The sequence below is a fragment of the Stegodyphus dumicola genome, chromosome 7, assembly GCF_044657685.1.
Source record: "Stegodyphus dumicola isolate Sdum_Otavi_A_Nest chromosome 7, ASM4465768v1".
Lineage (NCBI taxonomy): Eukaryota > Metazoa > Arthropoda > Arachnida > Araneae > Eresidae > Stegodyphus > Stegodyphus dumicola.
The window spans coordinates 29,675,229-29,701,294 of NC_140774.1; the positions used below are offsets into that span (position 1 = coordinate 29,675,229).

General features: G+C 33.6%; 1 protein-coding gene across 2 annotated transcripts in view; it reads left to right on the top strand.

The window, feature by feature from the left end:
- Positions 1-26,066, top strand: part of LOC118183819 (glyoxylate reductase/hydroxypyruvate reductase-like) — a 52,896-nt gene that overhangs the window by 24,331 nt on the left and 2,499 nt on the right. Inside the window, exons 4-8 of one of the 2 annotated variants that reach the window (XM_035353425.2) lie at positions 1,104-1,223; positions 4,549-4,640; positions 5,038-5,118; positions 15,359-15,518; positions 22,998-23,128. In XM_035353425.2, coding sequence (XP_035209316.1) covers positions 1,104-1,223; positions 4,549-4,640; positions 5,038-5,118; positions 15,359-15,518; positions 22,998-23,128 — 584 coding nt within the window. The remainder of the gene's footprint in view (positions 1-1,103; positions 1,224-4,548; positions 4,641-5,037; positions 5,119-15,358; positions 15,519-22,997; positions 23,129-26,066) is intronic. The other variant, XM_035353426.2, reaches the window with a different exon arrangement.

Below are 26,066 nucleotides of genomic sequence, written 5' to 3' on the forward strand. Positions count from 1 at the left end.
TTGAAAAGGGAGGTGCAGAACTACATTTTATGGCAGTCCATATACAAAAATTCAACGTTCTACGGCTAGTCGTTTTTGAGTTATGTGAGATACATACGTATGTACATACACACGTCACGAAAGAATCTCTTCTGAATCTATGTTAAATCCTTTTCACAATCAGTTCTGGAAAAAAGAGCGCTTTATTGTGCCCGATGCAAAGAAATCGTTAAAGTGATTTCGAGAGCGGTCAAAATGGATATTTTCGTTGAAATATGATACTCGAAGTTTTTCGAGATTGAAATACTTCCTTTTTTTCGTACAAAGAATTAAAAAATAAAAATTTTCTGATAAGAACTATTTGAAAACATTATTAGGAAAAAAATATAGGTTAAAGTTAAGATTTGAAATCAGTCTCTTGCTAAAAAGGTTAAACTGGTTTTAGCCATGAAATAATTATAATTTCTGCTTAGTTATGAGATTGGAAGAGTGCGATCTTGACGATATGATTTGACTGATGTGAGTGCTTTAGCTACGTAATATTGTTGAAATTAAGAAGCGATAGGAAAGTAAGTTTGACTCAAAATTTAACTGTTAATAAAATTAACATAATCCTTACAAATTAAAAAGATGCATATGCTATTTCTCAAGCTCTTGTCTAAAAGTTTTATTCCAAAACATTTGCCTTTTTTCTTTAATTCTTTATCGAAGTCGTTCTAAAAATGCGTAAACCCGCTTTTATAGTTGCCTAATGAGTACGATACCAGATACAAAAGAAATAATGCGGTGTTATATTTGAAACGAATTTTGTTCTTTATTTCGTATTTGTTCCTAGTTACCCATACTAGTTACTAATTTATTTTTTTTGGCGGCATTTTTTCTAACCAATAAATCTGTTTTTGCCTTTGAGTTAATTGCTAACGATTAAACGAACTGGATGCATGGGTGCTTATGTTGTTACCCAAGATATTAACATAAGGGAGTTACCAGAAATAGTATAGCTTTATAAATCTATTTTGGATATTTCAAACTGTTTTTTTTTTTTTTTTTTCCAAATTTAAAATCTTTTACTGCTAAGGATTTCGATGTTAAATTTCTAATATCCTTCATATCTTCTTTTGAAGAAACATCATAGTATGTAACGGTCCAAATCCAATCTCTGTGTCTTGTGTGGCAGAATTTACAATTGGATTGTTGCTCTCCGTTTCAAGAAGAATAGTGGAAGCATCAGGAGCTATCAAACGGTATGCACAATGTAACAGATTGTTGTACCACTTTTCTCACTCTATTGTTTATAGATACAAACAAAAATTTAATGTTATGTGAACATTAAATTTAATTTGAGAGCTTAGAAACGTAAAGAAAATCCAGCGTCATTGCCTACCATATACACCATTTATTGAGATACTTTAACTAAATCTGCATAATTTTTCAATGAAGAAGACCTAATTGTGCATACAGCGAAGTTTCAAATCATGTATAAGGAAATACAAAGCTTCTCATGCAAAGCAAACATATTTTCTGGGAAAATAGAAACAAATGGAATTTTTTCCGATACTCTACGGACATTCTTATTTCTTCCGTATCATTGTAATATCATTCCATCTTCTTGATACAGAATATTCTTATTTTCTTTTGGAAAATGTCCATAGAAAATCCATATCATGTCACAGTGTTCCACTTTTTTGACATGGACTATTCTTATTTTCTTTTGGGAAATATTCATAAGATAACCATATCATGTCACAGCATTCTACCTTCTTGACATAAAAAAGTATCCTTCAAGGAATTTTTGCGGAAGTCTTAACTGGTAGATAATAAAATGCTTAATTTTGAACAACAGTTTTTAAACTTTTTCCTATCATTTGCGCCTTTTGACTCATCATTTGTTTAATTTCCCCTTCTCACATTCCCCAGAAAAAAAAAAAAAAAAAAAAAAAAAAAAAAAAAAAAAGACTGAAATTTATAGAAACATTTCTTGAATATGTAAATGACTATTATACCACTTATAAAATTTTTGAAATTATATATATATAATATTATAAAAATATACGTATTAGAAAAATTACAGACCTTTTTACGTAATTATGATACATTTATTTTTTATGTACTTAAGATTCCCTTAGTGAAGTATAATAAAAGTGGAAAGTTTATTTCCTAAATAACCAGGCAAACTGACATTTAATGAATGCCATTATGTCAGCTTACTGCTTGGTCAAGGATATCAATTTACCGATAGACTTAACACGAAGATAATCTGCAGATGTGACTTTGGGGACAAAATTTTCATATAATTTGAATGAACGTTCAGAACATTTCAGACTTTTTAAGTCTTTTAAACATAAAGAGTTTCGATTTGTTTGTATTAATAACGTTCGTCCTTTTAATACGTCATAATTCGAGCTCTGTAACCTTTCTTTGCATACTGGAGATAACCAAATTCGGATTGCTAGAGTTTATAATAATCACAGTATCGTAGGCTTAGCGCTATACAATGCAATTCTAGGCACACCGTCTTTTATAAGCCTTCCACTGAATGATGAAGCGCATCAAAATTAAATACTTAACATTTTCACCTTTGAATAAATGAACAATATTTTCTTCTGCTTTTTGCATATGTAATATAATGAATGTGCAGTAATATACCCCTTTATATATTTTTTAAGGTATTTTCTCCCTTCTTTCCTCATGTCTTCGTGGTGTAATTGGATGCATATTCGACGTGTATTCGAAAGGTCCAGGGTTCGAATCTCGGCGAAGGAAGCGACTTTTTTTCACGTCTCCTGCCTCAGTATAACCTGACGACTCTATAATTTTAATATAATATGCTATGAAATATAATACACATAGTAATTGAATATACTGCAGTCAATGTTGTAAAAATGAATTAATATTTGATTTGGAAATGAAATCATTTTAACTGAAACCAATGGAGAAATCTGAAATCCGCCTTAATTTTAAAATGAAGCATTGCAGGACATCAGCAATGACCAGGATTTGACGGCCAAATTTCCTACTGCCCTACGATTTACAGAGGTTCAACAATTAAACTGAAATAGCTACACCTAAGAGTGTAACACTTTACTAATACTAGAGTGTAATACTTTAGTACTAGAGTGTAGTACTTTACTAATACAGTGTCAGCCCTTTTATAGATGCCAATACTTCAATTATTCTACGTGGAAATGAATGATACAGTCGTAAAAAAATAGTTTTAGCTATTCCTGTTGAAAAATTCATTCATGTTGGCACAAAAGAGAAAAGGTTTCCGATTTTGCAGTGAGGATTTTATGCATTTTTGGATACAATTCAATTTAACCATCTAACATTCTTTATAGATAATTTCTTGTATCATCAAAAACTCTTTTTGGACGAAGTTCTTTGCTAAATACAATGAAATGAACCTGAATATTGGAAATCTCTACGCATAAACAAAAGAAAAAAAAAACTGCAGACTCTGCAGCAGATACACTAGTCAGACAAGCGCCAGTAATTTGCCCTGTTTTGAACTCCTAATATATTGTTACGTTTTTCTCTTCTCAGACCAGTTGTTGCATTATTTTCTTCCTTCACGTTCATACGGGCTTCGTAGATTTGGAGTGAATAACGACGACACTTGATGAAGTATCGAAACACACTTTATTTAGCCAATATTAATCAGGACAGCACCAATAACACTTTTTACAGTCGTCGAAGATCTATTATAAACAGGCTGACACGATCAGCGACACAGCCTGCAGGTTATCAGGCTATCACGGGGGAGACAGCTTCACGTCAAAGCACTAGAGTACAGTTCCCGACTCTGCTTTGTCGTTCTCGGAACTCCACGTACTCTCGAGACTCTTCACGCTACAACTCGCGATGCTCTCGACGAAATTCAGAGCACAGCTCCCGACTCTGCGGTTCAGTCGTTCCAGGAGCTCAACACGCTCTCTCGACGATGCACTAAAAGCGATACATTAACAGACTCCTTCGTGAACTCGACGACCCACTCGGCACTCGCTGCCCGGCTGTCAACTCGATAGACTCCGCAGAGATTGACTCGCTAGACGATACACCAACTCGATGCTAACTCTCTCACACTCCAGACGAGAAACTTTGACATTTCGTAACAATATATTTAAATTATGGCCTGCAACTCTCAATGTTTGAAGCCACTATACCTCCAATATCATCGAAACCTCAAACTTTACACTATTGTTCATAAAATTTTAAATTCAGGATTCTCAACTATAAATACGTACACTGGCTTATTATTTGAAGGGTTATATTCCACAAGCGTTTCTTGTATACACTTGTGTTCCTATATATGCTACTTTCGCACATATTTTATAACGTAAAAAGCATAGCAAATGTTAGCTGTTAGCACTCAGTTCTGAAAACAGAATATTACACACAACTTGAGAAAATATCTTATGACTCCTGTTATGGGTTATATGACACTGTAACCTGTAAGTGCTAAATCTGCAGATGCTAACTGTTCTTTAAATGCAATACTGGTTTTATTGTGACAAGTATCTATAAAACACACAGTTGAAGCACTTTTTTTTTTTTTTTAATTCTATACAGAGGAGAATGGACAGAAGTATGGACACCAAGCTGGTATGTTGGAAGAGGTTTGACTAATGCCATAGTTGGCATTGTTGGAATGGGAAGAATAGGTATGTAATTTTTTCCGTTTCATAATTATTTTCTAAATTTTTATAATATGCTTGCAGATATAAGAAAAGTTTGAATATTTTAACCCAAGTATTAAACTAAAAACCTATTTTCCTGTAGATATTTTTATTCCGTGAACTCATTTATTATATTAAGAAAACACTCATGTCCTATATGTAGATCAAATACTGCAAATAATAATCATTAATTTCTACATAAATTATAGAAATATGCAGAAGAATATAGCATTATTAAATATTCATAATACTTAATAGAATTTGGAAACTTTCCTGTTCTATAAATCTGCCTATATACTTTATCTATAAGGGAAAATATATGTAAGAAAAAAGCTTATTAAATATGTCCTAACTAATAATATTTATATTTTCTTTGTATTAGGAAAAGCCATATTAGAAAGAATATTACCATTTGGTGTGGCAAAAGTGTATTATTACGACATTTATCATCCAATACCAGAAGGTATCTATATTTTTCTTTTAGATAGTAAATAATATACTCAAAATTAATGTTTCTTACTTCTTAATTTTAATCAAAATCAAAATATTAAATTTAGAAATATTTGATTGCGTTAATTTTAGCATTCATGAATAAGAATTATAGAAATTCTAGAATGTGAATTTCACTTTCGTTATCTCGAAATTTCAGCACAATTCTAGTTAGTTATCAGATTTTTACTTCCTTGTACGAAGTAAAAAGGAAGTATTGTAATCGCGAAAATTTTCAGCCAGCATATTTGAACGAAAATATTTATTTTGGCCACTATCGAATGCAATTAAACGATGTTTTTGCGTGACATCTGTACGTAAGGACAAAATAAAAGACTCTTTTCCTCCAAAAAAATTATAAAACTGCTTTAAAATGAATTCTGAAGAGAATTTTTCGTGCTGTACATACGTATGTTATCTCGCATAACTCAAAAACGAATAAACTAAGAACGTTGAAATTTTGTATATAGGACTGCTATAACATGTAGATGTGCACCTCGTATTTTGGTTGCAATCGGCCGCATCAAACGTACATAAATATATTTATATATATATCCACTCTGTTACCCGGCTCAGTGATCTCAGTGTCTTTACTCTTATATGTTTGTAAATTGTGCATTTTTTGCTTTAAGAATGATTGAATTATGTTTTATGCTTTAAGTAAATCTGCAAGCAATAGTTGATACAATTAATCAACAATTTAAAAGCTGTTTAAGTGCAGCTAAGCCTAATTCTTAAATAACATGGCGGACATATTTGTTTACATTTGAAACAGCAAAATAGTAGATTTGTTGCCAATCTAGAGAGACTAAGCTTTGCTACAACAAAGATAACGTCTTCATTTATTATTGCGAATTAAAGCATGCTTAATTCTTTCTGAAATTTTTTCGAGGAAATACGTATTTAAGATTTACTTCGTAATTTTTAATGTAGATATTTTGAAATTTTAAGTATTTTTGCCTCGTCGCGAAGTGAGAACTGAATTAATTGAATGAGAAATATTGAATAGTCTGTGAAAAACTTTTCTTGTTTGTTTGTTTGTTTGTTTAATTTCTTTTATACATCGTTGCAGATTTATTTGAACAGAACATGTGGCAACGATTAGATAATTCTTCAGATGATATAAATTTTGTGCATTCTGAGTTATAATATGAACGAAATATACCGGGTTAAGTGAACCTAGCGCCAGAGTGTCACTATGGTAAACAAATATAGTGAATTTTAAAGAGTGCATTTATTCTATTGTGGTTTATGCGCTATCGACGAAGTAGGTTCAATTCAATCCAATACGTTTAAATGAAATGCAAGAAAAAATGCGTATAATTTAATATTCCATACAAGGAAGTCATGTGGTGTACACATCAGATTTTTTATTAATATGAACGAAAGATTGATTATTATTCATAACCTAAACTCATCGACTCGTTAAACAACGCATAAAATTGCTCTGCTATGCATAGATTTTCATCTGCTACCTGAATTCTCATAATCAAGTTATCAAGCATTGTTAGCCCTAAGGGGCTTTAGCTCAGAAGGGCTATTAGTCTCGAAACGGCATTTCATACCGGTTCACTATAAATGTCCGTTTTACTTTTCAAATTGTTTCTATCAAATATTATCGCCCTGTATTATACCTAAAGAAATTAAATAATGTAGAATCTGCATAAATATATGCATGTGCGTTTCTCTCGTTGTCGAAAATACAACGGTATCTAGAGCCATCAAAATTTGAATAACGTAGTCCTCCACCCGATTATGAGCAAATGGAAGGCCGAATTTCGAATTTGTTTTATTGTCTGTCTCGTATTTTGTAAAACTTTAACTAATTTTTGATTAACAAACTCAACCATTTTACAGCAAGCAAGCAACACTGTTTAAAAATAAAATAAAATAAAATAAAATATATATAAAAAAAAATCACCTCGAGCGTGCGAGACTGTCTATCGGAGTTTCTAAAGATTTGCTGTTTTTAAATATTTTTAGCCGAAAGAAACATTAGCCTAAATGCTCTCAAAACGTGTATATGTGTGTAAATGGGGATGAGGGCACCCTTTCTGATGACTGGACCCTTTCTGATGACTGGAGCTTTGGGCGTAATATAAAATCTAAAAACCTTCAGATTCTTCTTTCTTTTTTTAACTTTTTCATTGAAAGCATTTGAATAGCTTCACATGGGAGTAAAATGTAATTAATTAATGGACAAACTGCAGCCAAATATGCATGATGTTACATTACATAGCATTGCTAGCAGCTCTGAATATTCCACGCGTCCTTTGTTGGCCAAGAAATATTTAAAAATTTAAAAGCTGAAATATTAGCTTTTTGTTTCAGTACTAGATTATGTCCAAGTTTCATGAATTTTTCTAATATTGAGAGAATTTATAAAGCCCCCTAGATTCGAAAACATTGTTACAGATTTGAAAAGATTTAGGTAGAAACAAGAAAATGGCTAGAGTTATTAACATCATTTACATTAAATGGGGAGCCAGCAATGTAATTTATCAGTAAATTAAAAGTCATTAAAATATGGCAGGCGAATAGTTCCTCTATTATATTTAGTTGTGGAGATTTATTTAATTTACTTAATAAGTTAATTTTATTTTGAAGCAATTTTTTCTATTGCACTTGCTTTCATCCCACGCTTTCTTGCCAGATTGATATTTCAGTTTCGCGCGTTTTGCAAAGTAGGGTAGAAAAGTAATATTTAAGCTTGTGTTTGAGTAACTTTAGACACAGCGTATTCTGCCTTCCGGCCACGTTGTTTTGCTGATATTTAAGCTTACTATTTTACGGCTGTACACATTAATTGTCGGTTTGTCTATGTCGGTAATAGGGCTAAGAGCCAGCTCGCGTAAAGTTTCTTTGTGCAGCTTCGGCTGGTTATTTAACTTACTTTTAGAATTTAATATGTATTTTGAAATACAGCCAAAAGCGTTGGTTTAGTTTGTGAGCACCAAGACTGCTGTCTGTAAATATTCTCTTGAATTGAAGAAAAGGGTCTTTAGACTCTATCCTAATCCTTGTCATTAATACAGTTGGAACTTAACGAATAATCGCTTCACAGTTCAAGTAAAGATCTAGCCAACCATTTAAACTTAATTTAGTTAGGATTTTGCAAATCGAGTAATTTTAACATAAAAGAAAAAAATCTGGTGTGTACACCACATGACTTCCTTGTACGGAATATTAAATTATACGCATTTTCTTGCATTTCATTTAAACTTATAGAATTGAATTAAATTTATTTCGTCGATAGCGCATAAACCACAATAGAATAAATACACTCGTTTAAAATTCACTATATTTGTTTACCATAGCGACACTCTGGTTCACTTAACAGCGGTTACATTTCATTCATTTTTTAACTATGCCTATGTCTTATTACTCAGTAAGAGGCAATCGGCCATTAACGGCCTTTACCAATACATTATACTTGACTTTTAAATGCTTGAAGAATCGAATAAGTTATATCCAATAATATGGAAGTACTTGAGCACATGCTGGGCTAGAACGAGTACCTGTGCCGCCGTCCGTAGAATAAGTAAACTTTGAACAAATGAGGCGCTCATGTGGCGCCATCTACTAGTAAGGATGAAAAGCATTTTAGATGACTGGAGCTTTGGTGGCGCCATCTTTTGCAGGATGCATTATAAGGCATTTTTAAAATTTCATAAAAATTACTCTTCTGATAAGCAATAATTGGCATGAATTAAAATGTTGAAAAACACAATTTACAGTGCATTGAAACACGTTTCACAAGAGTAAAATCTATTTACACACAAAGTCTACCTGCTTTGACAGGAACAAAGTCCTGCCTATGTAATTTGATAAGTAAAACTATTAAGTAAAGAAAATGAAGTAAAATCTTGACTAAATAAGAAGAAAACAAAAATACATACATTACCACTGACTATTATGATGAATAGTGCGGGACCTCTTGTGGCATTCTTCAATTGTGAAATCATAATTTCCTAGTTTTTTTTGATGATATTCTTAGGGTGACTGTCACATTTTGTAAAAAAGTTATGAGAAGCTTTTAGAATTTCAGAATCCGTGGGTTTAATTTTCAAGTCATTGTGAAGAGTGCTGTTTCGTACGAACCAAGGCGAATTTGTAATTATTCGGATAACCTTGTTTTGAATTCTTTGTATTTTTTGTCGGTGAGTTCTTGCAGTTACAGCCCACGCTGGGGAAGCATACAGTAAAATCGGGCAGAGAAAGCTTGTAGATAAATAACTCTTTTTGTAGCGAGACTAAGCTTAGAATTTCTCCCTATGAGTGCATAGATGCTGCCTATTGCTTAGTTGGCTTTTTTACAGGTATTTTCGGTATGGATTTTGAAGGTTAGTTTTTAATCGAGCTAAACGCCTAAATATTTAACACAGTTTTCATTTGGGATGGAGATATTATTAATTGTGATGTTCTTGAGATGTCTTCTGGAAAGGTTCTTTTGGAAATATATTGTAGTGGATTTGCTTTCATTGATTTTGATTTTCCAAACGTTAAACCATGGGAAAATATAGTCTATTGCATTTTGGAGGTTTTGGATGGCTCTTTGCGGATTGATGGATTTGCTGAAAATTGCAGTATCGTCTCCATAGCAGGCGATAATGGCGTCTTTGTGGCTGGGAAGATCATTTATGTAGGTGTTGAAAAGAAAAGGCGAAAAATTCGAGCCCTGAGGGACACCTGCTTTCATTACACTGATATTAGTAGATAGCTCGTTCTTAATACGAACTTGAAAAGTTCTGTTTTCCAAAAAACTTGAAATTAGGAGGATTAATCCAGGCGGAAATTTGTTTCCGATAAGTTTGATAAGGAGGCCTTAATTTTTTAACTCAGAATGCACAAAATTTATATCATCTTAAGAATTATCTAATCTTTGCCACATATTCTATTCAAGTACTATGTTTCATAAATATAAAACAATGTATAAAAGAAATTAAGCAAACAACAACAACAACAAAAAAAAAAAAGTTTTTCACTGACGATTCAGTATTTCTCATTCAATTAATTCAGTTTTCTATTTGCGAAAAGGCAAAAATACATAAAAACTCAAAATATCTGTATTGAAAATTATGAAATAAATCTTAAACATTTATTTCTCGAATAAATTCCAGAATGGATTAAGCATGATTTAATTCGCAATAATAAAAGAAGACGTTATCTTTGTTTGTGCGAAGCTTACTTTCTCTAGATTGGCAACAAATCTACTATTTTGCTTTTTCAAATGTTGAAGATTTTCGCGATTACAATACTTCCTTTTTACTTCGTACAGGGAAGTAAAAATTAAAATTTAAAACGCAAATCTGTATCACGGATAATTTATTAAATGTCCACTTGTACATTTAATAATTAATAATATATGTATGCATACATATAACACGTAGGTAAAAATCGACCGATATAATTTTCGCCAAGGAACAGAAAATCACGAAAGCTGTATCACCTGGAAATAGATGTAAACATCCATCTTCCATATCTTCATTTATGTATCTTTCAAATTATATCAGAATTTTTTAATCAAAGAAATTGATTCTTCTCAATTGGTGCCTGGGATGCTAAAAAAAATAAGTTTTCCTGTTTTTCGCGGCTCAACGCCCAAGGAGAGCAGAGAGCTAATGCTATTAGGGAATGTGTGTTTCGGGCTCAATGGCACAGCAGTTGAATCAAATTTAAGTTCGCGGGAACTCTGTATACATTCGAGGTCGAAACACCCTCGCGCGCTGGAGATAAAAATGTTTTATCCCGTACAGTGTTGCCACTCCTAGCTTTCAAGGTCATTGAGTTTGTTAATCAAAAACTCATTAAAGTTTCATAAAATATGAAATTCAATATTCGGGCTTCCACGTGCCCATGTTCGGGTGGAGGGCTACGTTATTCAAAATTTAATGGCTCTAGGTTTCGTTGTTTTTTTCACAATGAGAGAAAAACACGCATACATTTATGCAAATTCTTCATTATTTAATTTCTTAAAATATAATACAGGCCGATAATGAGAGCTTAAATTGCGCCGGAGATCACCGGAGCCTCAATACCTCAGTCACCGGTACTTCTCAGTTTCTGGTGTAAACTGTGATTCCAGCCGGTGAGCACCGAAGCTTTAAATAAAAGGGCTCCAGCACTTCGTTTATGTAAATGAAACACAGTCTGAGAGAAAATTTTATTTTAAAAATAAATATGCATTAAAAATTTATCATAATTTCCGAATGCATACCTGTCTTTCTCTAGGGAAAAACAGGCGGACGGGTTAAGACTTTTAAGGGAATAAAATTCCCCATCCACATTTCGAAGGCTTATTCTTCAGGTAGTGCAATGATTTTATGAGAGTGGGTAAAATATTTTGTTTCCTGAAGTACAAAAAGTGATTACCTATGGTCATACACGTCCTGTGCTAGTGATATGTCACGGTATACACGTTACACATGGGGAAAACCACGAAAACACCCATGCATCCAGCCCGTTCGCAGGATTCGAACCTCGGACTGAACTACCAGTGTTCAGCGACTTTACCGCTCGGCCGCTGGTGGGCACGGGGACAAAAATTGTCACTTATGCAGACATTTACGTTTGTTCTCATATTGTTATTGGATCGGATTCGGGGGAAATTTTTTTTGCCCAGTCGCAATCTTCTTGATAGCTAGAATTATATGCACAAGGCCATCGTGATCAGAAAGTCTGTTCTCATTAATGATGCTTTAATCGTTTTACTTTTTTCTACTGGGTTCTGGAAAAAGAATAGTTTTTATTTGTCTCATCTCTTGAAATAGTACGTTATACAGTTTTCAGGGCTTGAATTAAGCCGGAGACCGGTTAAGCTATTGCTTAGTTTTTTGAATGAAATTCAAGCCGAAGCTCAAAATAACGTAATGAGCGATATTTTTTCCTTTTATGTAACTATTTATCATGAATTTAATAATTTAATTTAATTTTAATTTATATCTTTATATATTTAGGAATTTTAATTTTAATTTAATTCTTTATACTTTAAATTATTAGCCTTTTTTATTAGTTATTTTATTTATTTATTCCCATCTTTCTGACGACCTTCTACAGAGCTCCAGCATTTTTGGTTTTAGAAATTAAACCCCCCCCCACCCAAAAAAAAAAAAAAATTAGAAATTAAACCAATTGCTGCTACCAATAATATGGTAGCAGCAATTTGAAAAGTGATGGAACGCATTTAAGTATTTCGAAGCAAAATGTCGTTTTGAGGCTAATACTTCATTCTCCTTTGGGCTAAAAATCTATATTTCGATTGACGTAAGCCTCCAAAGACGACCAAAGCCGAAGTCTACTATATGAGTTAACTAATTTATTTAACTATTGCTGCTCCTTTTCAGTTCTTTACAATTACACATCATTCTACAGGTTGACCCACTGAAAGGAGCCCCAGCAAAAGTGAGATAAAAAAGTCTTATGAAATGAGGTAATAAAACCAAATACTTACGTGGCATGCCTTTACATTTGAGAAATGAAAATGCATTACAAGAGGTGCTGGAAATGATCTCCTCTCACCTGTACACACAGTTCAACACGGCATTGCATGTCCGTGTATGTTGCTGTCAGAGTATTGGGCGTCACTACCTGGATTTCGTGGCAGATGTTTTGACGTAACCCTGCGATAGAGCGAGGATCGTGCTTGTATCCTTTATCTTTAAGGCAACCTCATAAAAGAATCAAGGGAGACACGTCTGAAAATATGATTCCACTGCAGTCGTACTCGCTATAGACGTGTGGCATGTTGTCTCATCTTGCTTGTACCAACCAAATGTCAGCTTCTCATCATCCAACTGATTCATAAATTCAAGAAACAGAGCCTAATACATTTCACTGGTGACATTAGTGTAAAAAAAATTTGATCCCATGACGCTTTGTTGTGATTATGCATAGACGTGATCATCTTCCGTGAATGAAAGGGTTTCTTGATGACTGCGTGCTGGTTGTCACTATTCGATAAACATTTGTGCTTTGGTAGTTCATGTACCATGTCAAGAGAAACCACTCTTCTTCACTATAACACGTGTACTCCTGCAGCAACATACACGAAAATATAGCTCCATGTTGAACAGTGTATGCAGGTGGGGAAGGAGGGCACTCCCAGCAGCTCTTGTAATGTACACTGCGAAAAAAAAGGAAAAAAAAAGTGCTAGTTCTATATTTCGCGTTTCACCGGGCCGATTGACGAAATTCAACTTGCGTTTTTCATGTCTCGCAAACGCGACCGACTTAGGATGTATATTAGATTTACATATAGTATTGCTCTAACAGAAGTACGAACACAAAATCGTATCTAAACACAAAATCGGACTTTTCTGAAATAACATACCAATTCTTTTACATATTTCGATTCTACGACTCTAATTATGCCAGACTGTCAAGTTTTGTAAAAACCGCACAAGTAGTTTTTCAAATATTAGCTCTAAAAATTTTAGCCGTTGTTGTTGTCTTGTCCAAGAAGTCAGTGCAGAGGAGTCCAAATAGGACGAAAAGTATGCAGAAAAGCCTCAGCAACATCAATAATTTTCGAAGAATAGAGGAGTTTGGCCACGGGCGCTATATCTTATCAGGGTCAATGTTCCTTCTTACCTTCTTCGGGAACATGCAAGGACCTGACTCGGAACAGAGAGCTTACTAAAGCTATGTTCACTAATTGTGGGAAGTAGACAGGATACACAAGAAGGGTATACAAAACCCTTTATTTTTTCTATTTACAAAAACTTCCGTACTTCGGAATACACAGACCCGCTACTCGGGGTCTAACGTAAAAATATAAAAATAGAACTAAACTCTAATTTAACTTTAAAATAATAAACGTGGAAGATTGGCCTTATATTAACAGGAAGCGTATGTAGTACAGATAACTGAGAACACTACAATACGTTTAAATTTATCAAGAGGATTAAAACCTCTGGCCTGGAAGGCAACCAGCAACTGCGTAACTTCTAAGGTAAGCGGCCTGCTTCGACTCACTGCTTCCCTCTCTCGCTTGGCAAAAAGCCACAACTTAAATACTTGGCGTTTGCCAGACAAACTTTGCATAAAAACCTTAACGCTTATAATTCTGGCCGGAAGTAGAAAATAAGAAGTGATAGTAAAGATTTAAAATAAAATAAACGTTAGTAAAACTTAAGATCCTTACAATCTATACTGCAAAGTTTGGCCGAAACAGCAGGACAGTCGAAGAGATGGTTTGAAGAAAGTTGGATATCACTACAGTGAGGACAGCTATTATAATTTCGTTTTCCATCAGAGGATATCTTTTGTCAAAATTTTAGCTCCTCAATGTTAATTGAATTTGGTATATATTTATTAATATCTTTTCTTTTATTAAACCTACTGGATTCCTTTTATTAGAATTCGAAGTTTAAGTCCATTCCAAATAAAATTCACCCATTTTATATGATTTATTTTTAAAATTTGCATTTCTAAATAATTTTTATAAATTTTTCGAAAACTTTTTGAGTTATACCCTCTAAAATTTTTACCATCAACTTAAAGTATATGTATTTCTAAGCATACCTGCAACAAATTAGAGTTTTTATTCAAAATTTTCTAAGATATACATGAATTTATATATCGGCTCAGTTTGAAATTTGGCATATTTGTTATAAGCGATAATAATGCCAAATGTGGTTTGCGCATTTGTTAAAATTATTTGAAAGTATGAACGATGACTTTTTTCCCCCGCTCGTCTACAATGAAAAACAGGAAAGGTTGCTATAAATTAAAAAGTTAGCCAAGTGAATTATTCTTGGCACAAACTGAAAAAAATGCGCCAAGGTAAATTTTTGAATTTCTCCCTAAATTTCGCACAAAATTTTATAAAATTCAATATTTAAATCTCATTTCTCAAACATAAAGGCATGTCATGTGAAAAATCTGTTTTTATTTCCTCTTGTTTAAAAAAAAAAAAAAAAAAAAAAAAAATATCACGCTTTTCCCCGGACCCCTTTCGACTGGGATACTCTGCATATAATATGCAACTTATGAAGTATATAGTATGTTTACAAATTACTTTAAATTCTGCAAAATAATGAAAAATTACTTTCAGTTCCTATCCCCATCTTTTAAATTTATGCTAAGTTGAATCTTTCTATATATGCAGCAAATTTCGGCAAGACTCTTTTTTTTCCCCCTAATACTTCTCCTATTTCTGTTATTATATGTTCACAGAATTTCGATGCCGTTAAAAGAAATTAATTTTCTACTAGCTGAAGATATGGGAGCAAGGTTTGCTTCATTCGAAGAATTATTGGAAAACTCAGATTATGTTATCGCATGTTGCAACTTGACAGAAGGAAACAAAGGTCTTTTCAATTCTAGAGCTTTCCGTATGATGAAATCAAGTGCTGTGTTCATCAACACGAGTAGGTACGTAATTTTTAAACATAATCATATAAATAGTATATCAAAGTAATGTTTTGTTTACAATGGCTGTCATTTATTATCGGACGCTTATATTTTTGAAGCTTATTTGCCTGAATCTTGTACTAAATATAGAAACGTAGACTTAATATTATTTTTTCTCTATTTTAAACTTTGCTTGTTGTAAAATAAATTTAATAAAATATATCCAAATATTTCCAACAATAAAATAATTTCTTCAAAATGTGTTAATCAATAACTCATATAATAATTCGGACACTCGGAAGATTTTCTCAATTATTTTGCAAGACCATGCCTCTTGACATAGTTGTTTTGTTTTAAATGAAAGCACATCATAAGAATTATCATCTGAATTTAGAAATTATTAATTTTTCAGAAAATGTATAAACAGTTTTGTATTTAAATTGATCACGGAGACACGCAACAAATTAACGACAAATTCTATAAGAAATATTAAGTTTATTAGCCCAAACTCATTTTAAGGGTGATAAAAGCATTCGAAATATCAAAAGTATCCTTGCTGTAAAAGCATTTAACTATTTTTTTTTTTTTTTTTTTTTTGGTTCTAAAATGATGGAAACTTCGTGGAACTGTTTAAAAATCTGGAACATATAATAAAATCACACGAAATTAGAGGAGCAGATCCAAGGTGATAATTGCCAAGAAATCTTTATCGAATGTTAACATAATGTGAATGCTAGTTCTTTACGAAAAATTTGATGGGAGTAAAACAAGCATAAATAAACATGAACTAGTGCAATCAAAAAGTATCGTGAATGATTCATTTAAAACATGCAAGAACCGTCCCGGTACGGTTTCGAATCCCGGAGAAGGCATGGATGTTTGTAAATGTCCAGTGTCTGTGCGACATAGTGGCACTCTAAATATGCGGCGAGCCGAAAGTTCTCTCGAGAAGTTGGTGGAAGGGAAAGAGGGGTGGGGGACCCTCCTCCCCGTCCCCCCGGCTACTGTCCTTCAAAATTTTGGGAGGAACTGAACACAGTCACGCTCTCATTTGTATGATGGCCAAGATTCATGCCAACGACAGGAGCAATTTTACCTCCTTGCAACGATGAATTTTGTGAGCTTGTCTTGATATCAGACATGCGAGATTAGTCGCAACAACAAAATATGCAAGAAATCGCTTCAAAGTTTCTTCATATGTTGTTACGACATTTTCATAAATATCTGGGTACAATTCCTTTTATCGCTTTAAAATAAATAAGTTTTTAATACATTAAATGTTTTTGCTTTGGCGATTCCAAAAATGGGTAGCTTAACTGAGCACAGAAAATGTATTGATTTTTTTTTTCCTCAATGCATTTCTGCTACAAAAGTATTTGAAATTTTGCAAGAAACCTTTGAATACAACAAAAATTTTTTAATGGTGTAAGATGTTTAAGAAAAGGCAGCGAAAGTCCAGAAGATGTACCATGGTAGACCACTCTTCAAGTAATCGATCGAGTAAGATATTTGGTCATCGATTAACAAATATGGATATTATGGAACAACTTCCTGTATCATTTGGATTCCGTTAAGATGTATCGCCTGGATATTGTTAAGCGATTATTAAGATCATTTGGGCTTGCGACACATCATTTTTTAAGTTGTTGAAAAGTCATTTAATTTAAAAAAGAAAAAACAACGTGTTTAAGTGGCTCAGGAAATGGCTTTCTTAAAGCATATTAGTATTTACCAGTGATGAAACACTGATTTACGCTTTTAACACTGAAACTGCACAACAATCAGGTAAACGGCGAAGCAAGATTAAAAAGACTACATCAAAGTTGGTTAAAAAAAAATCAAGGTAATGCTGACTGTTTTCTTCGGTTGTCGTATCGTTTGTTGTGTATTATGAAATGCATTGATGCAATAAAAGAAAGTCCTCTGCAAGTCTTGAAGAGATTTCCCGAAATCAAATTTAAAATAAGTTTCGAGGATTAGAGAAAAAAATGGAGGAAGTCGGATATGATTGCTTTGATTAATAAATAGTAAAATGCAAGCACAAACACATAGAATGCGTATATCTCATCATGGCGAGTATTATAAAAGAAAGCAACAGACTTATCCGCGGGCGTAGTTTGATTTTCACTTGTACAGATTTATTGAAGTTAATAAAAGAGAGACCTTAAGCAATCTAATTTAGAAACCACAGAGAACGAGCCACGGTATTCAATGTGAGTCTCTTAATTGGTATAAGAAGCCACTGTAAAGTTTAAGCCAAAATCGCAACTTCACACACACAAACACACATACACTTTAAAAAAAAAATTTTTTAAATCTTAACCTTTTCAGATTTTATATTCCGCTCAAAGGGACGTTTTTTTAACGTTTTGTGTGTTACCTTTATATATTAAATATCACATTCTTTGCACTTAAACCATAAAATTCAATTCAACTGCGATATCGCAAAATAATTTTTAAATGAGCAAAACTTTAGAATTTCCGATACAGAGTCTTGCACGCTAGAGATAAAAGTGTTTCTTTCCCCATAAAGTGTTGCCATGGCTCGTTTTGAAATCGTTGAGTTTGTTAATAAAAAATTCGTTAAAGTGTTACAAAATATGAAATCAATAATTTCAAATTCCAAATTAAGGCTTCCAGATGACCATATTCCGTGGAAAATTACGTTATTCAAAATTTGACGGCTCTCAGATACCGTTGTTTTAGCACAACGCGAGAAACATACATACATATATGCAGATTCTGCATTATTAATTTTTTTTTTTTTTTTTTTTTTTTTTTTTTTTTACTGTAACATAGCTCGATAATATTTGGCGGCAAAGCATGAATACACTCAAATAAGATCACCAAACTGCAAAAACGCAAATTATTAGCGTAAATACTTTGCTGTTGGCACAGCCGCACCAGAGGTAGAATGGTTAAGACTGCTGAATACCGGTAATTTGATCCGTATTCAAACCCAGGTGAGTTGGCTGGCTGCATGGAGATTTTTGGTTGTTTTCCGCATGTGTAACGTGAATATGAACTAGTTTCTCTTAAAACGACTGTAGGGTTCACGCTCTGTAAAATAATGTAAAGTCCTCAAAACCTAATTAGGAAAGGTCTATGAAATGACTACAGAATCTTGAGAAAGTTTAAAGATAGTTTTTATTTAAATATTTAATTCGAACAAAATGTGTGATTCGGGTTTACAAATACCTCTCCGCTACTTTGTAAGATATCAGTTAACAGAAAGTTTAATTTAAATTTTGAGTAGATTCGCCGCAGGAGACTCCAGTATAAATAAACTACTAAGCGTTGGCTCAAATTCTAAGCGCGAGATTTAAATTCGAGTAGCAAAATGGCTAACGGAGGATTACTGTCGTAGCAGAGCTGAGCAAAGGAAAACTACAACTGCGATCGCCGTTGCCAAAGCTGTATATCTAAAAGTTTGAAGAACGCCGATTTAAATACGTTAACTCATTTACAGCCCGGTAAGAGCTAAAGAAAAGGAGAAGTAATAGTATAGATTCAAATCATAAGGAAAAAAAGAAGAAGAAGAAGAAGAAGAAAATTAAAAAAAAGGTGTGTTAACATAAACTCAACAGAAGGCAGAAGATAGCCGTCGTGTGCTCTACTCTTTTCTAATAATTCTTTGCTCTTTTCTAGTCATTTAAAATTTTTCGATACCAGAAAATTGAAGACTAATTAACACAATCAGTTAACGCATGTCCCTTGCATTATTTACGCAAAGGCTTATGAAATTCGAATTTCCTAACTTTTGCTAACTAAGAAACATTTGCAAATTAAAAAACGTGTTCAACTTGACAAACTGCCTTGCTTGCATTATGTTTTGCAACAAAAACCCGTTTAATTACCATGAAAGGCATCACATATTAAGTTATTTAAATGTGACAAAAGCACAACGATTATTTGCTTAAGAGGTGGAATGTCTTCATAGAGGACTTTCTAAAGAAATCTGGTTCATATTTACGGTATATGTGCAGGAAACCGCAACAGCTAACCATGCAGTCAGCCATTTCGCCTGGTATCGAAATCAGGTCGAATTCTCAGTATTCAGCGGTCTTAACCATTTGGTTACTAGCGGGCCAACAGGCATCTCAGAAAGCCTGGAAGTCTTATTCTTACCAAAATTTTCAAATAATAAGTATATGATCATCTGCCACTCAAAATGTTTAGGTTGATGTTCTCGTTCATTGTATTCCAAACAGAGCCCAGAGGGTCTAAAAATACAGCGAAACTGTCGTGAGAAAACTCAAGCAATATTCAAGCAAAAGCAAAAAATCGAAAAATCCATGAAAACTACGGAATATGAAAATAGTTCATGCTAAATTTTTCACTTGCACTTTGCCTTCTGGAGACAATTAAGAAAGTCATTGAGTCTTCATTATGTGTGTGTGTGTGTGTGATTATGGCAAAGCCTCGAGGGCTATCTGCCTAAGGGGAGGGATGCCTTCGTGGAGGACTTTCTAAGGGAAACTGGCTCGTATACACGTTGCACATGGGGAAAACCTCGAAAACGCCCATGCAGCCAGCCCGTTCGCGGGATTCGAACCTCGGACCGAACTACCAGTGTTTAGCGACTTTACCGCTCGGCCGCTGGTGGGCCCCAAGTCTTCATTATGCTTTGCTTGCTTGAGTCTCTAGAAAGAACTTGCATTAACTTTCCGCTTTCTTAATACTACGTAAATACGTAGTATTAAGAAAGCAGGAAGTTAAACATATCTTTCCACGTCTATCTACGTTAGGGTGCAAACTGTTATGCAACTGTTTACGTAGTATTAAGAAAGCGGGAAGTTAAACATATCTTTCCACGTCTATTTACGTTAGGGTGCAAACTGTTATGCAACTGTCCAAATTGTTATGCAAGTTCTTTCTAGAGACTCAAGCAAGCAAAGCATAATGAAGACTTAATGACTTTCTTAATTGTCTCCAGAAGGCAAAGTGCAAGTGAAAAATTTAGCATGAACTATTTTCATATTCCGTAGTTTTCATGGATTTTTCGATTTTTCGTGTCTAAAAGCTTAGGAGGAAACACTACTTTCAACATGACAAATCTGCTCTATAAGTGAGCCAATGACTGGTCTGAAAAGAGTCACATTTGATATGATCCGATCAGTGTAGTTAGATATAACCAAGCAACATATATAGAGATGATGACGTCGTTGATATAAATGCATATTGAAGAAGGATGAAAAGATAAAGTTAATTCCTCATTTGAACGCAAACATGAACCATCTTGCAAGAACTTCACGAAGTACCCAAGTAAAAGCTAGTTATACCGTCAAGATATAAATGTCCCTAAATTATTTAAAAGTGAAAATCAAGAATATAAGTTATGAGTTAGAAACCATTACATACTGAGGAGATTTCAAAATATTTTTTGATATATTTTAAATTACCCAAGAAAGACGAAAAAATGCGAAAATTGTAAAAACCACGAAATCAGATCTTCAGAATATAAAACTTGGATCGAAAAATCTGGAAATTAGAAATATTTGATGTATGCTAAAAACTGAAAACTGAGTTTTAATTTTTTTTCTCGGAAATGTTAAGGTATTATTATGGAAATCTTTTCTTACTTTTCAGAACCTATTTCTTCAAAGACGGCGTCGAAGAACCAATCCATGCTGGTGCATTGAAATGAGCACGAGCATCTTTTATCAATCTTAGATTATTAATCTTAGAAACTTTTATCAATCTTTTATAATCTTAGATAATTAAAACTTGAATTAACATAGCACGTTGTAAATGTAACTCCATAATCTGAAAATTTCACAAAAATCTAAAGTAATTTCTTTAAATTCTAAAGCACTTTCCTCATCTGTTATTCTAATTCGTCGCACTAGATCATTGTTCCAAGTGGATATACTGTTAACCTGGAACTATATAGCGGTTAGCAGAGGCTGGTTGCTAGTCCAAAATCCATGTAAGACGGAAGTGCATGCTTTTAGTGACACTTTAAACACACATAACACTGCATTTGTGTTCGTCTCTTAACCCCATTTCGCAAGTGGAATTTTTGGAAACGCTGCCGGTAATGAGACGTCTAAACGGCCGACAGGTTCACAACGAAGGATTAAGTCTAGCCATTTAAAATAAATTATCGGCCGTTCAAAAAAAATGTGAGTACAATAAATAAAAATGCTTCTATAGTCCTGATATGTGAGTTTTGTCAAGCAAGCAGCGTCTGGATTCGTCCTTAGTAGTAGTATCTTCTAATGTTTCTTAGTACAATATCTATATCACTGAATCAGCGTCGTAAGCTCAAGACTGATTTGTAATGAGTTATCAACGTCCAAAAACCAAACCAAAAATAGACAAAAGAAAGAAAAGAAGGAAAATGAAGAGGGCGTTAGATTATTCTTTTGTAGATGCCTTGCTTCTTCCAATATTCATTTATGAAACTGTGGAAAGTGAAAATCGTAGTATCACAGTCAAGCTAAGATCAAAATAGAAATAATTTAAGATTCATTATTAAGTCAAAACGTATCTAAATCTTACTGCCGGTGTGGAGAGATTAGGGATAAAGTTACCCATCTATACGAAGAAGACCTGAGTTCAGACCCTATCTGCATTCTAGATGATTTCCAAATAATTCACGATAAAATGAATCATCCGCTATTTTTCACAATGCTATAGATTTTCGCCTACCATGATGTCTCAGGCAAGAGTAATCTGTGTATTTATAAATTAGTTTACCTTGCTGTCCCAGACAGGAAGGTAAACTAATTCAGAAATGTAAAGTAATAAAGTAACAGGAAGGTAAACTAATAAAATCGTGGGTATTTTGAATAAACTCCTAAACACCCTATAAGGTATTTCTCCCAGTTCCCTAGCGTGCCTTCGTGGTGTAACGGTAGCACACTAGCCCGGTATTCTAGAGGTCCGTGGTTCGATTCCCGGCGAAGGCGGTTGCATATTTTTCATCTTTTCTGCTTCCAATTAACCTAATGACTCTACAACCCAAGTAATGTTAAGATTTCAGCCCAAGGTGAAAATTTCCAAATGTAAAACTTTAAAAGTGTGAAACCCGTTACCTCCATTGGTCAAATGTGTCTAGAACATTATTGTTGGTAAACCATAGGATAATAAAAGTGTTTCAGCATGCTGTTTAATTTATACAATTGGTATGGCATATTAATAAAGCAAAATCAGTCAAAGCTTTGGCTGTTTAATTCTGTGGCACTTCACTGCTATTCGTTAGTAGCTTTTTAAGGTTTTTCCTCCCTCTTTGACGCATGCCTACGTGGTGCAAATAGAAAGCACGTCCGGATAACAATCGGAAATCCTGGAGTTCGAATCCAGCGAAAGGCGCTTTACATTTTTCAAGTTTCCTTCCTCCGTAAACCTAACGTTTTCTTCAAGATGAAGATATTTATGATGTCATCCACTTCCGTGCTAATTTTCCTGAAATTTTGAAAATGATTGTCTTTTGCTGCCATCTTGATATTTTAAATGTAGTATTCATTTCTCATATTTATGATTCCTCTCTCTTAGAGGTGGTGTTGTAGACCAGGAAGCATTGGTCGAGGCTTTGGAGAACAAGAAAATTAAAGCTGCTGGAATTGATGTTATGTATCCTGAGCCATTGCCTGAAGATCATAAACTAGCTTCTTTACCGAATATTGGTAAGAACGAGCTTGAAAATCTCTCTTTTTTGTGTGTGTGCGTGTGTGGTTAATGTAGTTTTAGTTAATTGTTCATATACATAGCTTTTACCACTTTTTATTGGCAATACAATTACGACATATTGTAGAATGCTAAATATTAAAAAGTACTACTTTTAAAGACTTTAGTTACCAAAGTAATCTAATATTGCAGAAGCATTTTAATTTTTGAGAATTGCTTAAGAATATTTTATGACAGAGCTAGTAATGAACATTCTTCCATGAAAGGAAACATGTTAAATATGCATGAGAACTATGGGGTTTTTGTTATACCGGGATAGTATAGATGTCATACCAAATAAAAAAACAGTATACAGAAAAGAAGAGTTTTCGTAAAGCATTATAGAATAATCCCAGAAAATAAAATTTTCCGCCTGAAAGGCAACAGACCTCACGGTATCAAGAGATAATATGGGCTCCTTGAACAAGTACATGCTCTTTATTGGTTTGGTACACTTTTCATAAGGTTAGTCAGAAAAGTTGTTATTTCTCTATTCTTCTTGCAAAGCACTTTAGAAATCTTGCACATTTTTAGACTGGTTGCTTCTTTCTGTGTTACCCATCCACGAAAACGTCCCAGGCAAGTCCTTGAGTTTTGCAGAATACGTAAGCAACATCGTCATTCCCTCTTGCATCTGAATCACGTCATCTGTCACATGTTGTAAGGATCTTAAGTTTTACTAACGTTTATTTTATTTTAAATTTTTACTATCACTTCTTATTTTCTACTTCCGGCCAGAATTAAAAGCTTTAACTTATTTATGCAAATTTGTCTGGCGAACGCCAAGTACTTAAGTTGTGGCTTTTTGCCAAGCGAGAGAGGAAGGAGTAGAAGCAGGCCGCTTGCCTTTGCAGTTTTACTCGGTTGCTGGTTGCCTTCCAGGCCAGAGGTTTAATCCTCTTGATAGTTTTAAACGTATTGTAGTGTTAACAGTTCTCTGTACTACATACGGCTTCCTGTTAATATACGGCCAATCTTCTCGGAGGCCCTTGTTTGTTATTCCAAGGTTAAGTTAGAGTTTAGTTAATATTTTTATATTCTTACGTTCAGACCAAAAGTGGTTGGTCTCTGTATTCCGAAGTCCGGAAATCATTGTAAAGAGTGAAAAATAAAGGGTTTCGTATACCCTTCCTGTGTATCTTGTCTACTTCCCACATTTATTGAACATAGCTTTAGTAAGCTCCCTGTTCCGAGTCAGGTTTTTGAATGTTCCCAAAGCAAGTAAGGGGAAACGCTGAACCTGATAATGTGAGCGAGTTTAATACATACACTGAAAGTCGGGACCTAATACTCAACGAAGATATACCATGAGTAAGTAACATGTTCCTTACGTTCTCGTTGCGAAGAATAGGAAACGAAATAATTTAATGTCCAGAATCGTTCTAACGGTGAATGAGATTCATTTGAAAACACATGGACAAGGTGTTAACTATACCGCCTTATTGCAGCTTATACCTAATTAATAGCAGTTCGTTACACATTTTCTTTCATATAGATAATAAAATTCATGTAATAGCGATTTATCAATTATGTTCCCACTTCTGTTTGCCTGCTGAATGGCGCAACGGGGTGAAAAATCACTTGCTTTCTAACGATAATCAAGTAGTGTGGTTATTACTGTATTACATGGATTATTATACATGAGTGAATTATTTATTATTAATAGTGCCTAACAAGTTTTAAAGTGAATAAATCGTTAAAACTACATCGTACATTTATCAAGTTATTATTTGAAAGTAACCAGTTATTTATAATTTCAGCCTTTACTATAACTTCTTCTTTCCGTTTCCTCCCAAAGAGGCAAATCACTTTAGATAATATTAAAGCTGAGGATTTTAGGTTGCAAGACAGTGTTTCTGCTCCTCGTGGCCACGCTGCGTAGTTCTTGCTAGCTCTGAAAAGTTTGTAGTTATTCTGCTCTGAATTATTGCTGCTTATATTTAAGTATATAGGTTAGGGTTTTCTGAGCTAGCTTAGATTTAAATATCATTGCGTAGTATTTCACTATTCGTCTACGTTTTCAGTTAGAATTTGACTGTTACAACTGCTTTACATAAAATTCAAAAAACCTAACCTCTGAAGAGGGTTGACAACAACATATAGGATAAAAGAATACACAGAAAATTGTTGTAAATCTTTGATCTCTGATGAAAGAAATTATACGAAATGGAAAAAGCAATTAACTGATATATGAACTTCACTTAATAAGCTTGCTTGATTAACGAATAAAAACCTCACCTTCGTTGTTGCTTAAAATTAAATAAATAAATAAATAAATAAAAATAAAAATAAAAAAAAATAAAATAATAATAATAATAATAATAATAATAATAAAAAAAAAGGAAAGGTCTTCAGATTTCAAATTACGTCCAAAGGGGCGTTTTTTAAACATTTTGTGTGTTACATTTATTTATTAAACATTTCGTTCTTCGCTCTTAAGCCATAAAATTAGTTCAACAGCAATATCGCAAAATAGTTTTAAAAGGAGCATATCCTTTAGAATTTCCGATACGGAGACTCGCGCGCTGGAGATAAAAGTGTTTTTTCTGTACAACGTTGCCATTGCTCACTTTGAAATCCTTGAGTTTGTTAATCAAAAATTCGTTAAAGTTTTACAAAATATGAAATCGATAAGAAAACAAATTCCAAATTTGGGCTTCCACATGCCCATACTCGCAGTAGGATTATGTAATTCAAAATTCGATGGCTCTATGTACCGTCGTTTTATCACAATGCAAGAAATATACATATATTTATACAGATTTTTTATTATTTAATTTCTTCAAATATAATGCAGGACTCTAACATTTGGTGGCAACAGTTTGAAAAGTGAAACGGACATTTATAGTGAACCAATGCCAAATCTCAAAACGGAAACAATATAGTCCTTCAGAGACA